A 19,284-nucleotide genomic window follows, 5' to 3' on the forward strand; every position below is an offset into this window, starting at 1 on the left:
CAATATAACAATAAAATGAATGTAATCTATTCATTAGATTACATACATTAAGCATAATGTAAGCTACTGTACTATTATAATACTATGTGTATATAATATTATAACTGTCATTATTATCTACCACTTGTGACCAAATATATTAATTACAATACCATTACTGTTTTTTTTTAACAATCAGTTTTTATTGGTACATTACTGCTAATAAAACATATGTACAGTAAACAGTTGGGGGGTGGGGGCTCATTTCCGGTGATAAGCTAGACTTTTTACAGTACCAGCTAGCAGAGTCTCACCGTTTCCCATCTTTACTTGTTCTAACCTATAACTTCATCTCCTCTGCTAATGAATGTTAAGGGAGAATGCACTGTCATTACCAAGAGCTCAACAATTGTGATATTGTGATATCATCGGCACTTTCCATGCTGATATCATGTACAGATGGAGACCTTTCACACACCTACAAAATAGGACCGTAGTGAGCAATACAGAAATACATCACATGAGCAGTTTGGAGGATAGTGTGGTTAAGGGCTCTTAAAACCCTTTTGTTCTTTTTTTCTCCCTTCAAAATTGCCTATAGAGCAATGGAGATAGGTTATGCTATTTTGTACACTGCAGGCAGTGTTTCACCATAATGACTAGGTCTGTTTGGGAAAACAAATGACTCCTGCAAATTCCATGAGATTAGATTACAATTTCTGTATTGACCCAATTCTTACTGTGGCTTTGGAAATGCACTGAAGGAAGAGTCAGCGGAGTTGGACACGTTGCTACAGCAGCTGGAAGTGTTTTTTTCCCTCAGCCTGGTACCCCCTATACTTCTGTTAATATACGTCTCTCTTGTCCAGCCCAGAGTTGTATGAGATCAACATGGAGGCACTGGTATTGACTTCAGGCTCGAGTTCAAGATAGAGATTAAAAGGTTTGGAACTCTTGGGCCCTGGAGATCACAGCCTGTGGGTATCATCATGCTTAGTTGGTATTAAAAGTGAAAAACCTGTGAAGTTATAACCAACTTTATTTGTCCCAGAGGGCAATTGGTTTTGCATTTTATTATTTGCATTATGATAAAGATGATTTATTTGATGCATAATCCTTTTATTACAATTCATGTTTCTCAGATTAAGTAGTCAGGTGAATCAGTGTTTTTCAATTTACCTCAATTGCTCCTGAACAGATGTGTTCATGTTTGTGTTTATGAAAGGTTTGTTCTGTTTTTTACTGTAAACTCAACATTGACTCATTATGACTGCATTATGACTTTCATGTGACATGACAGAAACCACAAACCGTGTGTGTGTGTGTGTGTGTGTGTGTGTGTGTGTGTCTCTTCAAAAGCAATGTATCACCATTACATGGGTTGGGCATGCATTAGTTCTACAGCATTATAACTTCTCCACTTTCTTAACAAACTGGACTATGTCATCAGCTAGCGGTTGTGGCTCCTCAAAGGCAGCAAAGTGTCCTCCTCTGGACAGGTAAGAGTAGGAGTAGATGTTCCGGTACCTCATTGCTGCCCATGAACGAGGACAGTGCATCAGCTCATTTGGGAGGGCGGCCAGTCCTGTGGGAACGAATATCCCAGTCCTAAGAAAGGAAACAAAGCCGATTAAGAGTCTTTCAAATCTGCAAATGCCATTATTTAACAAAACTGAGGTCACCACCATTGTAGAATATAAGCGTTAAATTAAAGTGGCACCTTGAATCCACTCTGTCTTCAATGTTAGTCTTCAAGTTCTCTTTGTAGAAGCGCATGGAGGAGACAATAGATCCCGTGGTCCAGTAGATCATGACATTGGTCAAAAGATCATCCAGGCTAAACTTCCTGCATAAATAAAATCAAGTTCTGATTCACTGTACTACCAGCTATTACCAAGGTGCATGAGTTGAACTACAGTATGTTCCTTTCAAAGATAAAAAGTTGTCATTACTAGTATTAATTAAATACATTTTCAATGTTATTTTCAAGATTGTTTTGACATGAAAATATAGCAACACAATGCAATAACTATACCAGAATGGATGAATAAAAATGTAAGTGCAACATTATTTTCATGCACATCTCTTCCTCGTCATATGCAGTACATAGAGGAGAGTCTTTCTACCTCTCTAATCCACCATCCTCCAGGTCTCTGTTTGTGAGGTCAGTCCAGGAAGAAAACTTTTCCAGTATGTAGGCCGCCAAGCCAACAGGAGAGTCATTCACTCCACAGCCTGTAGACATGATTAAAGTGCCAATAAGAGTGATGTACTCAAGTCAACAAAACTAAACATTAAAAAAAAGAAAAAGAGGACATTAACAATACATAGCATCTGATACTGTGCTTTTAAACTAGGCCTGAACACCTAAACAGGAAACTAGAAGTTCGAAGTAGGAGTGTGTGAGTCGCCGTGTCATTATGACCATCAACTTCACAAGAACAGGTGTGCGATTCCAACTTCATAAAAAACAGGCTTTCCACTGTATGGAAAGTCTGGTTTTCATTTTGAATTGACCAGTGTAACCAGGTCTAGAGCCCGCTTTCCATATCTGGTCATTTTGTACACACACATACATGCACGCACCCTTTCTGTTTCCACTCTAGACTCGGCAACATCTAAAGCGACTTGATCCCGGTCTATATATACTGTACATACATTTATACAGTGGTGGACAGCGACGGAGTAAATGTACTTGAGTACTGTACTTAAGTACAGATTCTGATGATCTGTACTTTACTTGAGTATTAGATTTGTTTTCATATGTATTACTCTTACTTGAGTACATTTCCAAGACATATATTTAAATTTTACTCAAGTGGAATGCTGTAAAGTACTGAGTACTTTTAGGTTCGCCGTTTCTTTTTTTCTTCACTAAAATGCAATTTTAGGGAAGGCCACACTTCTGCTCTCACACTAGCCCCATTTCTGGCTTCCCCCTCCGCTCGCCTCTTCGTTACATCTTGTATTACAGCAATTCGTTGATATAAAAATTTAGAAATGTACCCCTACTTTTACTTTTACTTGAAGTATACCAGCTACCAGCTAGCAGAGTCTCACACCGTTTCCCATCTTTACTTGTTCTAATCCATAATCCCTCTGTTAATGAATGTAAGAGAGAATAGAATGCACTGTGTATTGGGAAATACGAAAAATATGAAATGTATTATTTCATTTACTTTTAAGCCTTTCATTATGCCATTTGTTATGCTGTCCTATGGTAACTCTTTACTGCCTTGACTGGTTGCATGTAAGCCTTCTAGCAAGGGTGTGAGTTAACACCTTGCCCTGAAGAGCCTGTTTTTGAATCAGCTGAGAAGCCTTTGATGAAGATGATCATCAAAGAACTGTAAATGACTGCATCAGACTCAATAATTTATTCTACCCCATCTTGCTCCACAAAAGGGAGGATATTGTTGAGGTTCAAGGTTCAAGGTTTTTTTTTTCTTTTTCAAGGTCTTTTTCATTGGACCCCTTGGCCTGGCTTGGGAGAGAGAGTATAAACTATAAATACTGGGGAGATGCACAAAGAGTTAGCTCAGGATGCAGGCCATCTAATCTTGGGCTTTGGGGACAAGACATTGAAGACAAAAGTGTTTGTTTTTGATGCTGTTGGATTCCACAAATAAACTTGATTCGACTTATCAGCTTCCCCTCAACTGGATGTATATCATTTCCCATCACAACTGTCATTAACAAGAGCTCAACAATTAGATAGAAGTTATTTTGACTAATGAACAGTTATAGTGACATTTGTTCATAATGTTCACTCTGGTGGGCGTTCTCACCCACTGTGTCTGGCTTAGTGGCCTGTATATGAAAGTAGCCGGTTTCCCTCAGGATCTCATAGAAATTCTTCTCCATGAAAGGGAACAGGCGACGGACATCTTCACGAGTCAAGCCCACCAGATAGGGCACGTAGCGTCCAAACAGGATTGACATATACATTTTGAAACCTTTTTGTGCAGAAATCATGTTCAGATGGAGACCTTTCACACACCTAAAAAGAAACATGAGCAGAGTGATAAATCTAGAAATACATCATTAGGTTTTGAGGACAGTTTTATCAAAGTGGCTCAATGGTGAAGCTTGCTGTCATTGTCCTCTTCAGACTCTTCAATAGAGCAATGGGGATAGGCTCTGCTATTTTTTACACTGCAGGCAGTGTTCACAATATGACTAAGAATTTCACAACGGTCTGTCTGGAAAGAGTGACTACAGCAAATTCCAATGCAATTATTAGATTAAGACTTCTATTTAGACTCAATTCTTACTGTGGCTTCATTTGAGACATGTTTGTGGTGATGAGGGAGCCCCAATCCCCACCCTGCAGGTAGAACTGTGAGAAACCTAGACGCTCCATCAGTGTCAGGAAGACTCTTGCTGCAGCAAGACTGTTAAATCCTGGGGAGACACAGGGTCAAATCCATGGACATTTCTTTCTTGATCTCACTGAAATCTACATGTTGATGCATCACATTTACCTTGTTTATGAGGGGCCTCTGAGAAACCATAGCCAGGGATGGATGGACATATCACCTCAAATGCCAGGTCATCCTGGGTATCTGTCAGCAGGGGAAGAATCTTGTAGAACTCAAAGAACGAGCCAGGCCAGCCATGGACAAGCATGAGAGGGAGAACCCTCTGGCCCTCCTTTTGAGGTGGTCGAACATGGATGAAATGTACATCCAATCCTGAGGAAAAGCAATAAGGAGAAAGTGACAAATATGATATTATACGATCAGGGCTAAACAGGTCAATTATGGGCACTGTCAACCAGGGCATACCTTCAATGTTGGTTTTGAAGTGTGGGTACTTGTTAAGGACCACAACCTGTTTTTTCCAGTCAAACTGATTCCTCCAATAGGAAACTACTTTCTTGAGGTAGGAGGAATTGAAGCCATACTGGAAGCAGCCATTTTCCAAAGGATCTGTGTAGCGGGTTCTGTCAATACGTTCATGAAGGTCCTACGGAAAATATACATGTGTATATGAATGCTACACATGATTAATGATTCATCATTGATTCAAATAATCAAATTAATCAAATCACATAATCGAATTAATTAAACCAAATTCATTACCGTAATCTCTTCATCTGAAGTTTGCACTTCAAATGAATAGATTTTATGATCTTCTATTTGAGGTTTTTCTCCTGCTCCCCACCAACCTTCTCCAACAGGGATGGTTCTGACTTCTCTTTTCTTGTTCAGCAGATATGCCAGGATCAGCCCACCTGCCACAGCTGACCCTATTACAGCTTGCTGTTGAGCAGGCTCCAAATTGAAGAATGCTTGTCTGCAATGTTTAAATCAAAGAGAAAGAAACCTTCACTTCACTGCAACCATGCACTGGTTGTGTTGTGCGTGGATAATATGCAAATGATCTGAGGGATTATGCCATTAAAACCGGGAAAGCATCCGTGTCATTTGAGATTTTAACCACTTTAACCATTATTTTATACCAGGGGTCTTCAACAGGGGGTCCTCAGAGCTACTATAGGGGGTCCACCAAATCTTTGTGTGATAGGATTTAGTTTTTTTTACATTAACCACTTGAATCCCAGAATACCTTTTCTGAGGGGAACATTAGCCGAAAATAGCAGATCTACAAGCTCGTAGATCGGCTATTTTTGGCAAAGAGGCTATAGGTGTAGAGGGAAAAAATAGCAGACTAAGTTAAAAAATATATATACAATATAGAGTGTGTGCAAATCTTTGAATATATAGTTTAAAGCAAACATTTTAAACTCAAATCTTGTTTGGGGGGGGTGGGGGGGGGGGGTTAAATATTTTGAGATGGGGGTCCGAGGCCCAAATACATATCATGTTGGGGGTCCTTGATGTGAAAAAAGTTTGAGCACCACCACCATTATAGCAACATAAGTTTTTCAGAAAACTGTTAGGAATTAGAAAACATTTGTAGTATTGGAGTCAAGTCTTAAAGGGATTAATTCAGATTTGTGTGAAAAGGGCGACTTACTTCAAAATAACAAGTCTCTGCATTTTGTTATGCTCGGAGGCTTCTTGACTGGAAGAGTAGGTGGAAATGTTTCAATATCACACAACCCAGAGCAGCACAGCAGCAAATACTGTAATTCACTGAACCTTGCCCGCCTGTGCTATACTTTGTACTTTATTACATTCTTTATCGGATATTAATGGATGACTGGAGGAACTTTCACAAGCGGAAAAGGTCTGTCAAACGAACACCTGACGCCAATAGCGTCGACAACAAATAACCTCGCGTCACCTCGGCCTGTGGAAAGAACTGCTCAGTGGAAGTCAGTGCTCAGATTCTGTCTAGAGCCCGCCTACTATATCCCGTCATTTCCCAGCACATAATAGATGATTTCCGTATCCGTTCTAAACCGGATCTACAGCCTGCAAAATGGATCGATCCCAGTCTAACAAACATGTGACGTGTTTTGTGTCTGGCTCAGCGTTGCCATGTTCGCTTATTATAAGCGACGTTGGGCTTGTTTTTCTATAACGTTGCTTGTAAACATTGGACTGGTAGTTGCAAGTTGCGTTTTTTTGGCCTTGAATCTAAGTGTAGTTGCTTATTTGGGCTTCCCAATGTTGTTTAAACCAGTGTTTCTCAAACATTTTCAAGTGAAGGACCCCCATATTAATATGTATTTGTCTGAAAATAGTGTATTCCAGCAGGGACCCCCATACAAGATTTGTGTTGTTAAAATGTTTCAAAAATATTCCTAATTATTAAAAAATGTCTTCCAATGTTACTTTGAAAATAGCCAATGTGTTTAAAGGGCCTAAGGGCGAAGGGCTCACTTCTTTTGGGCTTGTTTTTCATAGTCCCGGCTGCTTGTTTCTCTCTCAAAACCTGGCAACGCTGTTTGCTTCGGGTAGTCCCACCCCTAAACAGACAGACAGGCTGTGACGTAATTTATTTATATTATATAATAACAGCGCAGTCAGTCGAAACCGTCTAGAACCGAACGTGAACTTGTTTTGATATTTCTTCTACTTCGTTCTTCTGTCTTTGACGAACATCATGATGTGGAAGCTCGTCGTGGCCGTGGTGTTAGCGGCGGTCTGCGCCGTGGGGTCCGCGGGGATGCCGGGGGGCTTCACTGACGCAGACGTCAACGAAGAGGGGGCTCAGAAGGCCCTGCAGTTCGCTGTGGTCCAGCACAACCTGCGATCCAACGACGCGTACCTGAGCCAAGTGCACAAGGTGGTGAAGGTCCAGAAGCAGGTATGTTAAGTAAATTAATGGGATGCTTTTGAATTAATTTGTACATACTCTCATTTAAGTCTGACTGAAAAGCATAATCGTGTTTTCAATAGTGGGGAAAAATTACTCAAATGTTTTACTTCTGCAATGTAGAAATGCTCTGTTACAACAAGTAAAAGTCTGGGATAAAACATTTACTTGAGTATTGATTGATTGACTACTTTATTAACAGTTTGGCCAAAAAAAGCAAATGAAGTAAAGTTCTATACATGGTCTGCTAAAAAGATTAAACCCAAGCAAGCACTATGGCTTTTTTTTCCAACAAGGGGGAAGGAGAGTAAGGATGACTGTGATGTTTTTATGACTGTTGGTAGGGCGTTTTACATTTTGGTGGCAGTAGCAATAGAACGAATTTAACCCTTTGTTTCAGCCAAATCTGGGTTGAACGTGATTTGTGGAGCTCCCTCTGGTGTTGACTTTGTGGTTACTTTCCACCACTGCGTGTTTTTAATCTAGCCTGGCTGTGCGTGATAGCTTAACCACAAGCAGCCTAGATACAGGTAGTATTTATAGCATGTCATAATCAGACAATAGATAATTCATACATAATTTAATTTTTGTAAAACAACCACTGTAGAACCAGATCATTTGGCTCATTGGCATAATTTGGAACGGCTCATAAATTGTGAGTCATAGTCACAGGACGCCTGTCCGTGTATTGTTGACTAAATAAATACCCTGAGCCATGAGCCATACTGAAGCTTATCTCATACCGTAAATAAGAGAAAAATAATAATAATAATATATGTGTGTGTGTGTGTGTGTGTGTGTGTGTGTGTGTGTGTGTGTGTGTGTGTGTGTGTGTGTGTGTGTGACGCCCGGGCCCCCCTCAGCTAAGGCACAGAGTATTTGACCTTTTGAGTATAACTATGACCCTAAACCCGCACCACCAGTTCTGAATCCATCTCTCTCCTGCTTCTCCCTTTCAGGTGGTGAGTGGCATGAAGTACATCATCACTGTGGAAATGGGAAAGACCCCATGCAGGAGAGGCGGCACAGAGACCGTGTGTGCGGTTCATGAGGATTTGCAACTGGCTCGGGTAATGGTGAAATCTACGTATATCTATTTATGCAGCTATCTAGACATTAATTTGTGCCAAATGAAAAAGCTACTTTCTTTGTAATAGTGAAGGAACCCTCACATAGAAAATGGTACTAATGTGGATGTGGTACATCTTCAAGCTAATGAATAATAATGTTACAACATTGTTACAGATTTTATAGAATTCTATTCTATGTGAGACTGCACTATTCATTTTATATTGAAAAGCAGATCTTTTGACATCTACCATGTTTTTTGCCTGTGAGCTTATTTGTTTTCCTCTCTATGTCTATTTTTCCTCCCCCAGCCGTACCAGTGCGAATTTACTGTGTGGAGCCAACCATGGACAGGTATGATCAAGGTGACAAAGCAAACCTGCCTGCCAGCAGCAAGCGTATAAACCACCATCTCCAAGATGAGCCTTTTTGCTGATATAACCTCAACATTATAACCTTTCATTTCCCAATATGTCAATTTATGTTACTTTACCATTTTCTAGCATGTATCACCAATTAACACGATAGCATTAGAAAAGGAAACAACTATGCAACACTGTAAGAGAATTAACTTGTTAATAAATTACTTAAAACATAGTCATTTTGTCCTGCACTCGTCTGTATCAAGTTCAGACTGACTTCCTCTAATTTATGCATGCATTGTTGCAGACAGTCTCTGCTAAATCTTTCTCAATGGTTGGAGTTATTCTGAAAAGGATATACCCATTATCTTAAAGAAATTGAGACAGACTTTTTTTTATCATGCCGAAAGCAGTCTATGAAACTTGTCATATTAACTAGAATTAACCCAACACTGTTGGGGCTATTCTACCACTTAATTACAGTGGAATGTTCTGTATATAAATTGTCTCTCTTTGCTAGCTTTTGTGTATAAAAAGGAAGTGAATCTTATGTCACAGTGTCAAGACAGTTCCTGCATAACTTCTGCTCTGGTATTATCATTATCATACCATGACTAACTGGAAAAGGGTTATCATTTGTGCAATAAGAATGTGACCATCAGCAATGTTGCCTATCTGGCCTGTTTGGATACCATCTGAAGTGCAGTGCATGTGCCTTTCTACACTTTCCTCCTAACTGTCTCATGGTTTACAAAAATGCTAATGAGATAGTAAAGTAAGTCTTTGTGGAAGTTTAGGGCAACACAATGATACATCAATGGCCCATAGGCGGCCTACTGCCCCTTATGCAAATGTTTTATGGCAGTTGGCATGGTGTTGGAGATCCCTCAATGCTGCCTGATACCCTGGGTATTGCACTCTCACTCATCTTATTTATTTGTAATGATTAAGCACATGGGTTCTTAAACTTATTTGTCTTGGACTCAAAAGTTTAATCTGGTGTCTCCGTGTGACTCAAACTCACAAAAATACATAATGAATTGTCAAAACATCTAACTTAGTCAACAATGTAGACTAAATGTAACTATAGAAATGTATATTCACATTCAGAGCCACCCAGCCCACCTTCCTGCACCCCTTCTATCCCTCAACCCATTTTGAAACATGTTCTGCTGACCCTTATTTTATAAATTTACTGTCATGACCTACAATATTTTATTTATGGCTACACATAGGCTTAAATGTGAGAGAAAGATCAATATTGAGGTGTGTGTGTGTGTGTGTGTGTGTGTGTGTGTGTGTGTGTGTGTGTGTGTGTGTGTGTGTGTGTGTGTGTGTGTGTGTGTGTGTGTGTGTGTGTGTGTGTGTGTGTGTGTGTGTGTGTGTGTGTGTGTGTGTGTGTGTGTGTGTGTCTGGTTGAAATTGTCAACCAACCAGCACCACTCACGCACACTAACAAGTCGGGGGTCAACATAATCGTGGCCATGTTGTAGTAGATGATAGCCGGGTCAAAAGTCCGGTCTAGATAAAACATTAACATTATCACATGACATTTATGGACATTTCAGTCAGACAACTCTTGGATTAGATTTACAATATATTTTTATTGAGCATAATTGAGCATAGATATATGAAGCATAGTTTGGCGTCAGGGCTCTGAATCTATTCATTCCCTGTAAGCATGAACATTTTAATAAATGTTTCATGCCAAATAGAATTTTCAGGGAATGAATTAAGACCCCATGGGAATCTAGAAACAGAGCCTACAGGTGGATGCCGGGGAGGCGGTGGGATTAACAATATTCATGGGCAGTAGCATACAGTGAGGTAAGCGACAGACAGCAGATGTTACAGCAGGAGACAGCGATGACAGCAGAGGAGCAACAGCAGCAGCACGACAGCGCAGCCAGATAAGACAGAACGAACAGGTGGCACTGGGCAGTGAAGTTTAAATAGCCGCGCAGATCAGAGAAGAGTGCATGTAGTTGTAGAAGGAGAAGGTCACCGGATCAGGTTGGCGCTCTGCCTTGCTGCCTGTCTGAACTGGCTCCACGAGCTGCGCACCATGTTTGTTTACACTCTTCAAAGCCAAGCGAATATTGACCAGGGAAGTCGTCAGTGAAGTAGTAGTTTAAAGCTGTAGTAGCCTATAGTGTCTAATCCAGAGCACGCAAACATGAAGGTCCTAACCTCAGATGATCTACGAATTGCTGAGCGACTTCTGCAAAAACATTTGCCGAAAAGTTTAAAGGTAACTTTATTTATGTGATACAAGAGTTTCCTGTTTGGCTATAGCCAATATTCATTTCTAATGGCATGGCAACATGTGTTTGCAGGTATATGGATTCTTGTTTGGTATGAACAGAAATAAACCGAGTACACTGGAGGTTGTTGTGGATACGTGGCCTGATTTTAAAGTCATCATTTGCCGCCCTGATGCTAAGGTAAATTCGCATTCAAGGAATCCTTGAGTTGTTATGAATTCTTTGATCAACGAGTTTACCATCTGGTCCTGAACATTATGACAAATTACGATTACTCCACAGAACAAGAGGGCTTTAGATGGCACGAAAAGGGTTTCATTCTATAGCATGGATGAGCAGGTGCTGCGAGCAATGCTGACTGAGGAGAGTGCAATTGACTGGAGCACTTATTTCCTAATCGGAGGTGAGTAGCCTTCTGCAGGTTACTGTAGAAAATATTGAGATTTCATGCATGAGCTCACATGCACATATCCTAGAAAAATCACACCCTGTGTGAAGGTAGCGGCGCCTTTGATACATTTTGTCATTGATATGTGTTTATAATGTGTTTATACATTATAACAACGCCTCGCGCTGCGAGGCGTTGTGAGCTTGTAGATCTGCTATTTTTGGCTGAAGTTCTCCTCAGAAAAAGGATGCTAGCGTTCAAGTGGATAAAAAAAAACATATCACACAAATATTTGGCGGACCCCCTGTAGTAACCCTGGCCTGAGGACCCCTAGGGGTCCCGGACCCCCTGTTGAAGACCCCTGCATTAAATACATTCACCAACCCTTCATCAGCTATTTAGCAACAGTACAAGACAATTTCCCTAGATGGTGCTGTTCTCTTGGAACATCAGCTAACAACCAGCTTTATAATCCTTGTTTTGGGTGACAGTAATTTCCATGAGAAATGACCAGATTGTGCTCATATAGCATAACCTGCTGTTTTGCTCCACAGGATTTGATTATTCTCATGCCTCCATGTTAAAAGAAGTGGCCGCAGCCAGAAACATCAATTCTAGAGGCTTTGTTTTCGTACATCAGCTATATTTACCAGACTGTAGCCTTCTACCCCAGTTGGCAATGGAAAGGTAGGCTTACTCCTATGTACAGTACACTATACTACATAATACGTAATATACTGCCCCATAAAGAAAAAAAAGCTAGACCATTTCCCATTTAACTTTCGACATGAAGCCATACATTCTTGAGGGTCTTGTAGCTGTTCCAGCTGAATATTGTTTGTGGATAAACATTTAAATGTACCTTTATGTAACCAAATAAATTGTACCCCCACCCCAATCCAACAGTGCAGAGTTGAAGCTGTCATCTCTTAATGATTCCCACACTGAGCTGGTTAATAAAACCTGGAAGTTTGGAGGGAATGACAAGGGATACAGGAGGATTCAAAACATCATCACCCACTTCCCTACTTGCTGCATTGAGGATGACCAGGGCCAGCCTGTGTCCTGGATACTCATGTATGATTACTGTGCCATGGGCATGCTCTACACATTACCAGAACACAGAGGAAAAGGTTATGCCAAAGTCCTCATCAGCTGCATGGCCAAGAAACTCCATGCTCTGGGCTACCCAGTGTATGTCTTCATAGAGGAAGAGAACACAATGTCCAACAACCTCTTCAAAAGCATGGGCTTCATTGAAAACCCCTTATACAGAGCTGCTTGGTTCGAATTTAACTTTTAATATGCTTGCTTTATTTTGTATTGCAGGCTGACACTCTTATCCAGAGCAGCCTAATTAAAAGAAGCAAGTGCAAATGTAGTTTAAGATCCTATATCACCATCATTACAAACATCCAATATAGTAAGGATAAGGAGCCAAGATTACAGTGAGATGATTTCTGCTTATTATATTTTACTTTCATTACATTTCATGTAGAAAAGACCATTCAATTCCAGGTTAATATAGGCCTACCATTTGTTTAAAAATCAATACCTCATGCAACTGTTAATTGTTTTATTTGTTCTAAGTTGTAATGGTGCATTTAACTTTTTTTTGTGGGGAAATTCAGGTGTTATATGGTATGTGTAAATATGTACACATACATATGTTAAGATACCTCAATTGTTGTCTCTTTTTGATTCCTATTTTTTTCCCTTCCCTTCCCGTCCCCCCACCTCTTCTTTCTTTTCTTTCTCTCTGGAAACAATCAAAAACGATGGAGCTTGCACAAAAAACAATTTCACCCACTGTTTTACACCTGTAAACCTGTGATGTGACAATAAAGATGATTCTGATTCTGAACAACAGTAAGTCTGAAACATTTAGGATAGGAGCAGGTAAGAGTATAGGCACAGAGAGCTAAGAATGAGATAAAAAGTAACAAATAATATACAATAAAAGATGCATGGTATTCAGTACTGGTGATGTTTGCTCTGTTTTGAGACTGAGAATGTATAAAGTTTTTTTTCATTGACTGTAAAGCCTTTTCTCACTCAACATAAACATTTTAAATGTGTATTTCCCAAGCTGTTCCTGTAGCAATGCAATTCCACTAACAAAGTCTATTATGTTTTCTCCAGTGAATTATTTTCTGTTCCCACACCATCTGCAAGCATATTTTCAAGAGGGTACAGTGTAGCCTACATCAAGTACAACAATAAAACAAAACAATATCCAAAGGAGCCAATGATTATATATGATTGTATCTTATATATATATATATATATATATATATATATATATATATATATATATATATATATATATATATATATATATATACACACACACACACACACACACACACACACACACACACACACACACACACACACACACACGCTGTAACATTCACAAACATGTTAACGACAGTGAACTTGAACATAACTCAAGAGCATGGGGCGGGGATTCGGGGAGAATCATTTGTCTTCACGTCAAAGAAATAGTACAGTGTAGATTTTCATAACAAGCTAGAAGTTAAAAAAATAAAATAAACACTAATTATATATCAACAATCAGATTTTTTAAGACACTTGTCCAAGTCACGCTTCGTTCTGCCAAAGCCATTTTACAAGCTGCTATCGCGGAGATTTTTGTTGGCAAGGTAGGCTAATTCTTGCATGACTGCCACACTTGTTCCTGTTCAAGGGTTGATCAAAACCATAACTGCTCTGTTATGTAGTTTATGATTTGAATTTGGTTTTGCTCAATGGCTCTGAGCTTCTCTCTCTCTCTCCCTCTTACATCTTTCTTTATTGATAGTAGAATATAAATTACATACAAACACAGATATTAATAATACAGACAACTGAACACACTAGAGTCTGGTGGAATCTTCAGAAAATAGAATAGAAATAGATGGGTTTTGCTGGTTTAAAAAAAATGTTGAAATGTACTGTTTGGTTTACTTTAAAATACAAAAAGAAATAAGGTTTAGAATTACTACATTTGGATTAATGTATATTGTGTATTTATTTATTGTAAATTATCTTGGATGACTTGCATTAATGTCAGTGGTTGAATGTCATCATTGGCAGAAAACATCCTACATCAACATGGAACTGATGGAAGACCAGCTAAAAATAGTTGAGACCCAGTTGAAAATGTTCTTACCTCAGTCACAACAGGTGTGTCATGAAATAACTTAACATACTGATTAATTCACAATACGTTGTTCATATTTCATATTGCAAGTAAGTGGAAACAAATCCTGCCATGCCTATTTGCCTTGATAGAATGAGAGGTCTTGAAACCTAATATTTGTTTCATTTCTAAGGTTCATGGTTGTGTGGTCCTCCGAAACAGATGTCAGTGCAACTCATTCAGGTTTCTAGTGGACCACTGGCCAGAATTCAATGTCATTGTCTGCCAACCAAAATGTGAACAGGTAATTTGCATGAATTAAATAAGTCAATTTCTCTCTTCTTTGTATCTCATGTGTTTGCTTATATACATTTTGCAGAGGGGTGACCTCTTTAAAGTCACAACCATCTTTGCTAAAGAAGAAGCTTCCCTAAAGGAAATCATAAGGAAGACAAACATTAACTGGACCAAATATCTTTGCTTTGGTAAGAATGTACCCACTTTGGCTCCTTTCCTTTAGCCTAATGAAATTATATCACCACAATAGATTTTTATTTATTTAAATGACATAGTTCAAGCTAAATAAGCACAAGGGTCTGTTCATGTTTCAGTAATCAGAACATTGTGCTGAAAAACACTTGATTTACTTTACTATTCCTATTTACATATTGTACTGTTATATATACCATACTGATTAGTGAAAGCATGTAATAATTGGGAATAAAATGGAACACTGGATTTCATTGACAGATTAAAATTATCCCAAAGCAAGCTTATTTGAATGATACATTTTATTTTCATTACAAGAAATGTCACTCAATCCCATTCCAGGAATAGATCTCTGTCACGAGGTGATAATCATGGAAGTTGCTTTGGAGAAAAATGTGTCTGGGAGGAAATTAGCAGCATGCCACATGATGACACTTGAGGACATGTCCATCCTTTCCCCAATAGACGGGTACAGATCCTATAAAGTCTATGGTACAGATCCACTGTACAGGGTTCATTTTTACACTCAGAATTAAATTTAACATTGAGGATTTACTGTGTAGTAATGGGCCTTGCCTTTTCATCAATTTAGTTTACAAACCAAATACATCTGTGGTCTTGAAAGTTGAATGTACTCTTTGTTTTGCATCAGCTCAAAGGTCTCAGTAGGCTCCTTGGATGAATCCCACACTGCCCTGGTGAATAAGACATGGTCTTTTGGGCAAGGCGAGGACAGTGTCGGGATGATCCAGGAAATGATCGTAAACTTCCCCTCCTGCTGTGTGCTGGACGAAGAAAGCCAACAGCCTGTCGCCTGGATTCTGACGTACACATCGTGTGCCATGGGCATGCTGTACACCCTGCCAGGACACAGGGGCAAAGGATATGCCAAAGTTCTCATCAGCAGCATGGCCAAGAAACTGCATGCTTTGGGCTACCCGGTGTACTGCTTCATTGAGGAAGAGAACGCAGTGTCCCTCAGGCTCTTTAAGAACATGGGCTTCACCGAAGACTCCTCATACAGGGCTGCATGGCTTGCTTTCAACAGTCTATGAAATAAACTCCTTACAAATGTGACCTTAAGTGTCAAAGATACAGTGTAAAGATTACAGGACCACAACGGAAACAAGCCCCTAGGGCTTTGTGTTATCCTTTTAAGTCTTTGTAAACCGTACCTCTGTACAATCTTCAATCTGTTAATAAAGTATTCAATCAATCAAAAGATCATCTAAAAGTCATAAACTAACCATAATGACATTGATGTTCCTCATTTGGGCAAATTTTGAAAACTGGACTTTCAAAAAATAGCAGAATCAGAAGATCTACAAGCCCATGTCACATCGACATCGTGACACGTTGTGAGTTGGTGATCTGCTATTTTCACTATTTGTCATATGAAACTATATCGTCTAGAATATCATTTTCCTGGTAATCACTTAAGCCTTATTTCATACTTTGTAAAATTGGAAAACGGTTATCATCACAATTTGGTTTGATTTATCCATTTTTGCAAATAAAGAATAATAATATAAAACGTCAAAGGGTCACTTAGGCTTCCAGTATATGATTTATCACTCATGGTGTCTAAGCACTCTCAGGTCATACAAAACTTTCTCCTTATGGTGACATCTGGTGGATGAATCCTTGCAGGTAACCCCACCATCAGTCAGACATTATAAATGCATTCAGTAAGTGTTATGAAACCATACTTTATTGATAATGAAATAGAATACTGATTAAATTAGATTTCTAAAATGAATTAATAGTCCTTTCCAAATCATGATATTTCCTCCAAAAACAGGCACTCCAGAATCATATCAGCATTCAGCACATTGCATGAAAAGTCCTTTTAGCCGAGTACACATTGAAACATCCTCAGAGGGAAACCAAGCTGTAGCTTCATTCACCGTGACCTCTTTTCCACGTACTCCTCGAGGCGGAGCTGCCACCTTTCCCAGTAGTCCAACATCTGTGTTGAGTTCAAAGGATGAGCGTGGCCAGGTGAACCATCTTTGTAGGCCACTACAATCAGTCCTCTTTCAACCTGCCAGGGGAAACCAAAACAACATATTAAGCACATGCAAGACACAGAGTACAGGAGAAAAGGAATGGACAAGATGGTGTAAGAGCTTGCAGATCAGCTATTTTCGCTATTTGATGTACAACAATGTATATACTGTAGGGTTATGTCATCTTAAAACATACAGCACCTGGTACTTGTAGTTGTTATCGCCATTCAAGGCGCCAGCGTAAGCTGCCACCTGAATAGGGTTGTCATATGTGTTGCTGAGGTGGGGTTTGGGTTTCTCTGAGGTTTTCCACTCAATCACACACAGTACCCCCCTGTGGACAGAAGCAGCACATGAGGGAACAGAGGAACTAAGAAAATCAGAAGACCAAAATAATATTATTACTTTCTTTTTAAACTAAGACATTTACCTGTAGAGGGCCACACAATCCACAATACCTCGATAACCTAGTGTCCCATGATGTACAGTGCTCTCGATAGCTCTTACTCCGCTTATGTCCTCCAGGATGTAACCGATACTCTCCATGTATCCCTCTACTTCAGACGCATATCCTGGGATCACATCAGGCTTCGTCTCTGTCACTGTAGCATCTTGTGCGAGAATGTCCTCAACTGCATTATGGAAAAGCCCCCCTTGCCTAAATATATCTGTTTTGGGAAAAAGATATATATATATATGATAAAATCATAAACATAAACCCACAGGATTGTGCATAGACAGGTTTTACAGGAAGCCATTAACCCCTTAGCTTAAGATAGATCTTAACCTTAATCGGTCTACATGCTTCCATACAAAAGTAGCACTAGTCTAGAGGTGCAACAGTTAATCGAACTAATTGATAATTATGAAATAATTCAAACGATCCCTATTTTGGGCATGTCATTAAAGGTGAAAACTTTTTTTTTAAAGAGAAAAATAACAACGCATTTGAGCTTGTAGTTTAAAAGTATAAAATAAGGTTTGTCGATTTGTTGATGTATGTTCGATTAATGGAAAAAGTAATCGATTGAATAATAGCTAAGAAGATAACCGATAGTTGCAGCCCTAAGTAGCACCAACTCTACATATAAGTAATTTAGTGGGGCTAATGTATTCATACATTTCATGAGTGCACAAATTCTAAACTAATATTGCCTAGAGGGTGGGTAGACCGTTTCTCCAATCTGCACCAAACTACTGTTGAGGGGTCTGTCATAAGAATAGGAACACCAGGAGCCACATGTGGTCTGGGGGCCACAGGCACACAGTTGCGCCAAACTTGGTACTTGTATAATGTTCAGGTGCCATGATGTGTCTGTCTGTGAGAATAGTCACACCAGGCCCCCCCATTATGGGCCCCAAGGTGCCACAGGCCCACCGATGCTCCAATACTCTCCAAACATGGCACAGTTTGGGGAGGGGATGGGTTGAGGGGTCTGGCATGAGAATAGTCACACACACAAAAAAGAATTGCACACATATGGGACACAACAGGCAGCAGTGTTTAATGCTTCACATAGCCATAGCCAGTGACCATTGCTCTGATCAAAGGATTTTATTGCGCAAAATGTCTAAACTTACTTTGAGTGTACTCTTTGAAGCCTTCCTCTCCCAGCTCTGCGATCATCCTCCTCTTCCACCTCTCCAGATAGAATCTTTGCTGGGGGGACATTGTGTCTTGAATAACGCGGGTCACACTGGGGACTGAGGACGTGCCGTCCCGTTGTAAAGAGATCCGAGCAGGGGGTCCAAAGAACTCACGTCCACGAGCCCCATCATCATCATCACCATCATCACAGTTTAAGAATGGGTGAACATGTTTAGGCACTCTGAGCTCTGATGTCCTGGTGTGAGATTTGACCACCGGTCCATAAAAGTGCGAGTTCTCCTCTTCAATGCTTTCAGGGGTTTGAGAGGAGACCCTCGTGGACACAACAGATTTGACCAGAGAAGAATATCGACCACTGTCCACTGAACTGTATGGGCTGGTCCTCTTCTTGGAAGATCTTGGAAGATGGACAGAAAAATACCTCTCAAACAAGCATGTGCACCGAGGGGTTCGTTTGGTGCAGAACACCACACGCTTGATACAGTTCAGTAATTGGTTAGCATGCATTCTCCTGCTTTCAGACAATAATAGATAAACACTTTGTCACTTTTGAGGGCGTACCACTAACTTCAGCCTGGTTGCATGCTCTCAGCTCCCATACGACATTCTTTGGTGTTACACACAATTTATCTAACTTATCTTAGTACCTGGGAACCGTAGTTTCTTGTTTGAGTTAAAGAATGAATCAGGAAGAGGGGAAAACACTAAATCCCATAATGCTCTTCGCAGTGTATCATTGAA

General features: G+C 39.8%; 5 protein-coding genes across 6 annotated transcripts; 3 read left to right on the forward strand and 2 right to left on the reverse strand.

Annotated features, from left to right (window-relative positions):
- Positions 1-818: 818 nt before the first annotated feature.
- On the reverse strand, positions 819-6,196 carry ephx5 (epoxide hydrolase 5). Its single transcript, XM_084075593.1, has 9 exons — positions 5,962-6,196; positions 5,064-5,277; positions 4,767-4,947; positions 4,464-4,673; positions 4,254-4,383; positions 3,768-3,979; positions 2,106-2,214; positions 1,700-1,825; positions 819-1,587 (listed from the first exon to the last, which is right to left on the reverse strand). The coding sequence occupies exons 1-9, from the start codon at positions 5,982-5,984 to the stop codon at positions 1,386-1,388; spliced, it is 1,407 nt and encodes a 468-aa protein (XP_083931719.1). The 5' UTR covers positions 5,985-6,196; the 3' UTR covers positions 819-1,385.
- Positions 6,197-6,900: 704 nt separating this feature from the next.
- cst3 (cystatin C (amyloid angiopathy and cerebral hemorrhage)) lies at positions 6,901-8,874 on the forward strand. The gene is made up of 3 exons (XM_084075943.1): positions 6,901-7,200; positions 8,169-8,279; positions 8,589-8,874. Exons 1-3 carry the CDS (start codon positions 6,997-6,999, stop codon positions 8,679-8,681), a joined length of 408 nt encoding a protein of 135 aa, XP_083932069.1. The 5' UTR covers positions 6,901-6,996; the 3' UTR covers positions 8,682-8,874.
- A 1,707-nt stretch (positions 8,875-10,581) lies between these two features.
- On the forward strand, positions 10,582-12,989 carry LOC311059376 (glycine N-acyltransferase-like protein 3). The gene is made up of 5 exons (XM_084077250.1): positions 10,582-10,890; positions 10,976-11,083; positions 11,186-11,306; positions 11,846-11,978; positions 12,198-12,989. The coding sequence occupies exons 1-5, from the start codon at positions 10,816-10,818 to the stop codon at positions 12,592-12,594; spliced, it is 834 nt and encodes a 277-aa protein (XP_083933376.1). The 5' UTR covers positions 10,582-10,815; the 3' UTR covers positions 12,595-12,989.
- A 72-nt stretch (positions 12,990-13,061) lies between these two features.
- Positions 13,062-15,986, forward strand: LOC311059377 (glycine N-acyltransferase-like). Of its 2 annotated transcripts, none has more exons than XM_084077252.1 (6): positions 13,062-13,160; positions 14,391-14,480; positions 14,630-14,740; positions 14,816-14,921; positions 15,268-15,394; positions 15,578-15,986. In XM_084077252.1, exons 2-6 carry the CDS (start codon positions 14,409-14,411, stop codon positions 15,978-15,980), a joined length of 819 nt encoding a protein of 272 aa, XP_083933378.1. In that variant the 5' UTR covers positions 13,062-13,160; positions 14,391-14,408; the 3' UTR covers positions 15,981-15,986. The 2 variants fall into 2 exon arrangements, with proteins under 2 accessions (XP_083933378.1, XP_083933377.1); XM_084077251.1 differs by lacking the exon at positions 13,062-13,160 and adding an exon at positions 13,781-13,957.
- A 769-nt stretch (positions 15,987-16,755) lies between these two features.
- On the reverse strand, positions 16,756-19,111 carry mgme1 (mitochondrial genome maintenance exonuclease 1). The gene is made up of 4 exons (XM_084077248.1): positions 18,516-19,111; positions 17,365-17,602; positions 17,136-17,268; positions 16,756-16,969 (listed from the first exon to the last, which is right to left on the reverse strand). The coding sequence occupies exons 1-4, from the start codon at positions 19,048-19,050 to the stop codon at positions 16,829-16,831; spliced, it is 1,047 nt and encodes a 348-aa protein (XP_083933374.1). The 5' UTR covers positions 19,051-19,111; the 3' UTR covers positions 16,756-16,828.
- Between the last annotated feature and the right edge of the window lie 173 nt (positions 19,112-19,284).

The sequence above is a fragment of the Gymnoscopelus microlampas genome, assembly GCF_963454915.1.
Source record: "Gymnoscopelus microlampas genome assembly, chromosome: 13".
NCBI classification, from domain to species: domain Eukaryota; kingdom Metazoa; phylum Chordata; class Actinopteri; order Myctophiformes; family Myctophidae; genus Gymnoscopelus; species Gymnoscopelus microlampas.

Coding starts and splice junctions, on each gene's coding strand:
- ephx5 (XM_084075593.1), bottom strand. CDS start 5,984: ATGCAGAGACTTGTTATTTTGAA. Junction 5,278..5,961: donor CAGAGACTTGTTATTTTGAA/GTAAGTCGCCCT, acceptor TAAACATTGCAG/ACAAGCATTCTTCAATTTGG. Junction 4,384..4,463: donor AGAGGCCCCTCATAAACAAG/GTAAATGTGATG, acceptor GTGTCTCCCCAG/GATTTAACAGTCTTGCTGCA.
- cst3 (XM_084075943.1), top strand. CDS start 6,997: ATGATGTGGAAGCTCGTCGTGGCCGTGGTGTTAGCGGCGGTCTGCGCC. Junction 7,201..8,168: donor TGGTGAAGGTCCAGAAGCAG/GTATGTTAAGTA, acceptor TCTCCCTTTCAG/GTGGTGAGTGGCATGAAGTA. Junction 8,280..8,588: donor AGGATTTGCAACTGGCTCGG/GTAATGGTGAAA, acceptor TTCCTCCCCCAG/CCGTACCAGTGCGAATTTAC.
- mgme1 (XM_084077248.1), bottom strand. CDS start 19,050: ATGCATGCTAACCAATTACTGAACTGTATCAAGCGTGTGGTGTTCTGC. Junction 17,603..18,515: donor CTTCAAAGAGTACACTCAAA/GTAAGTTTAGAC, acceptor TTCCCAAAACAG/ATATATTTAGGCAAGGGGGG. Junction 16,970..17,135: donor ATAACAACTACAAGTACCAG/GTGCTGTATGTT, acceptor TTCCCCTGGCAG/GTTGAAAGAGGACTGATTGT.
- LOC311059377 (XM_084077252.1), top strand. CDS start 14,409: ATGGAACTGATGGAAGACCAGCTAAAAATAGTTGAGACCCAGTTGAAA. Junction 14,481..14,629: donor TCTTACCTCAGTCACAACAG/GTGTGTCATGAA, acceptor TTCATTTCTAAG/GTTCATGGTTGTGTGGTCCT. Junction 14,922..15,267: donor GACCAAATATCTTTGCTTTG/GTAAGAATGTAC, acceptor ATCCCATTCCAG/GAATAGATCTCTGTCACGAG.
- LOC311059376 (XM_084077250.1), top strand. CDS start 10,816: ATGAAGGTCCTAACCTCAGATGATCTACGAATTGCTGAGCGACTTCTG. Junction 11,307..11,845: donor CACTTATTTCCTAATCGGAG/GTGAGTAGCCTT, acceptor TTTGCTCCACAG/GATTTGATTATTCTCATGCC. Junction 11,979..12,197: donor CCCCAGTTGGCAATGGAAAG/GTAGGCTTACTC, acceptor CCAATCCAACAG/TGCAGAGTTGAAGCTGTCAT.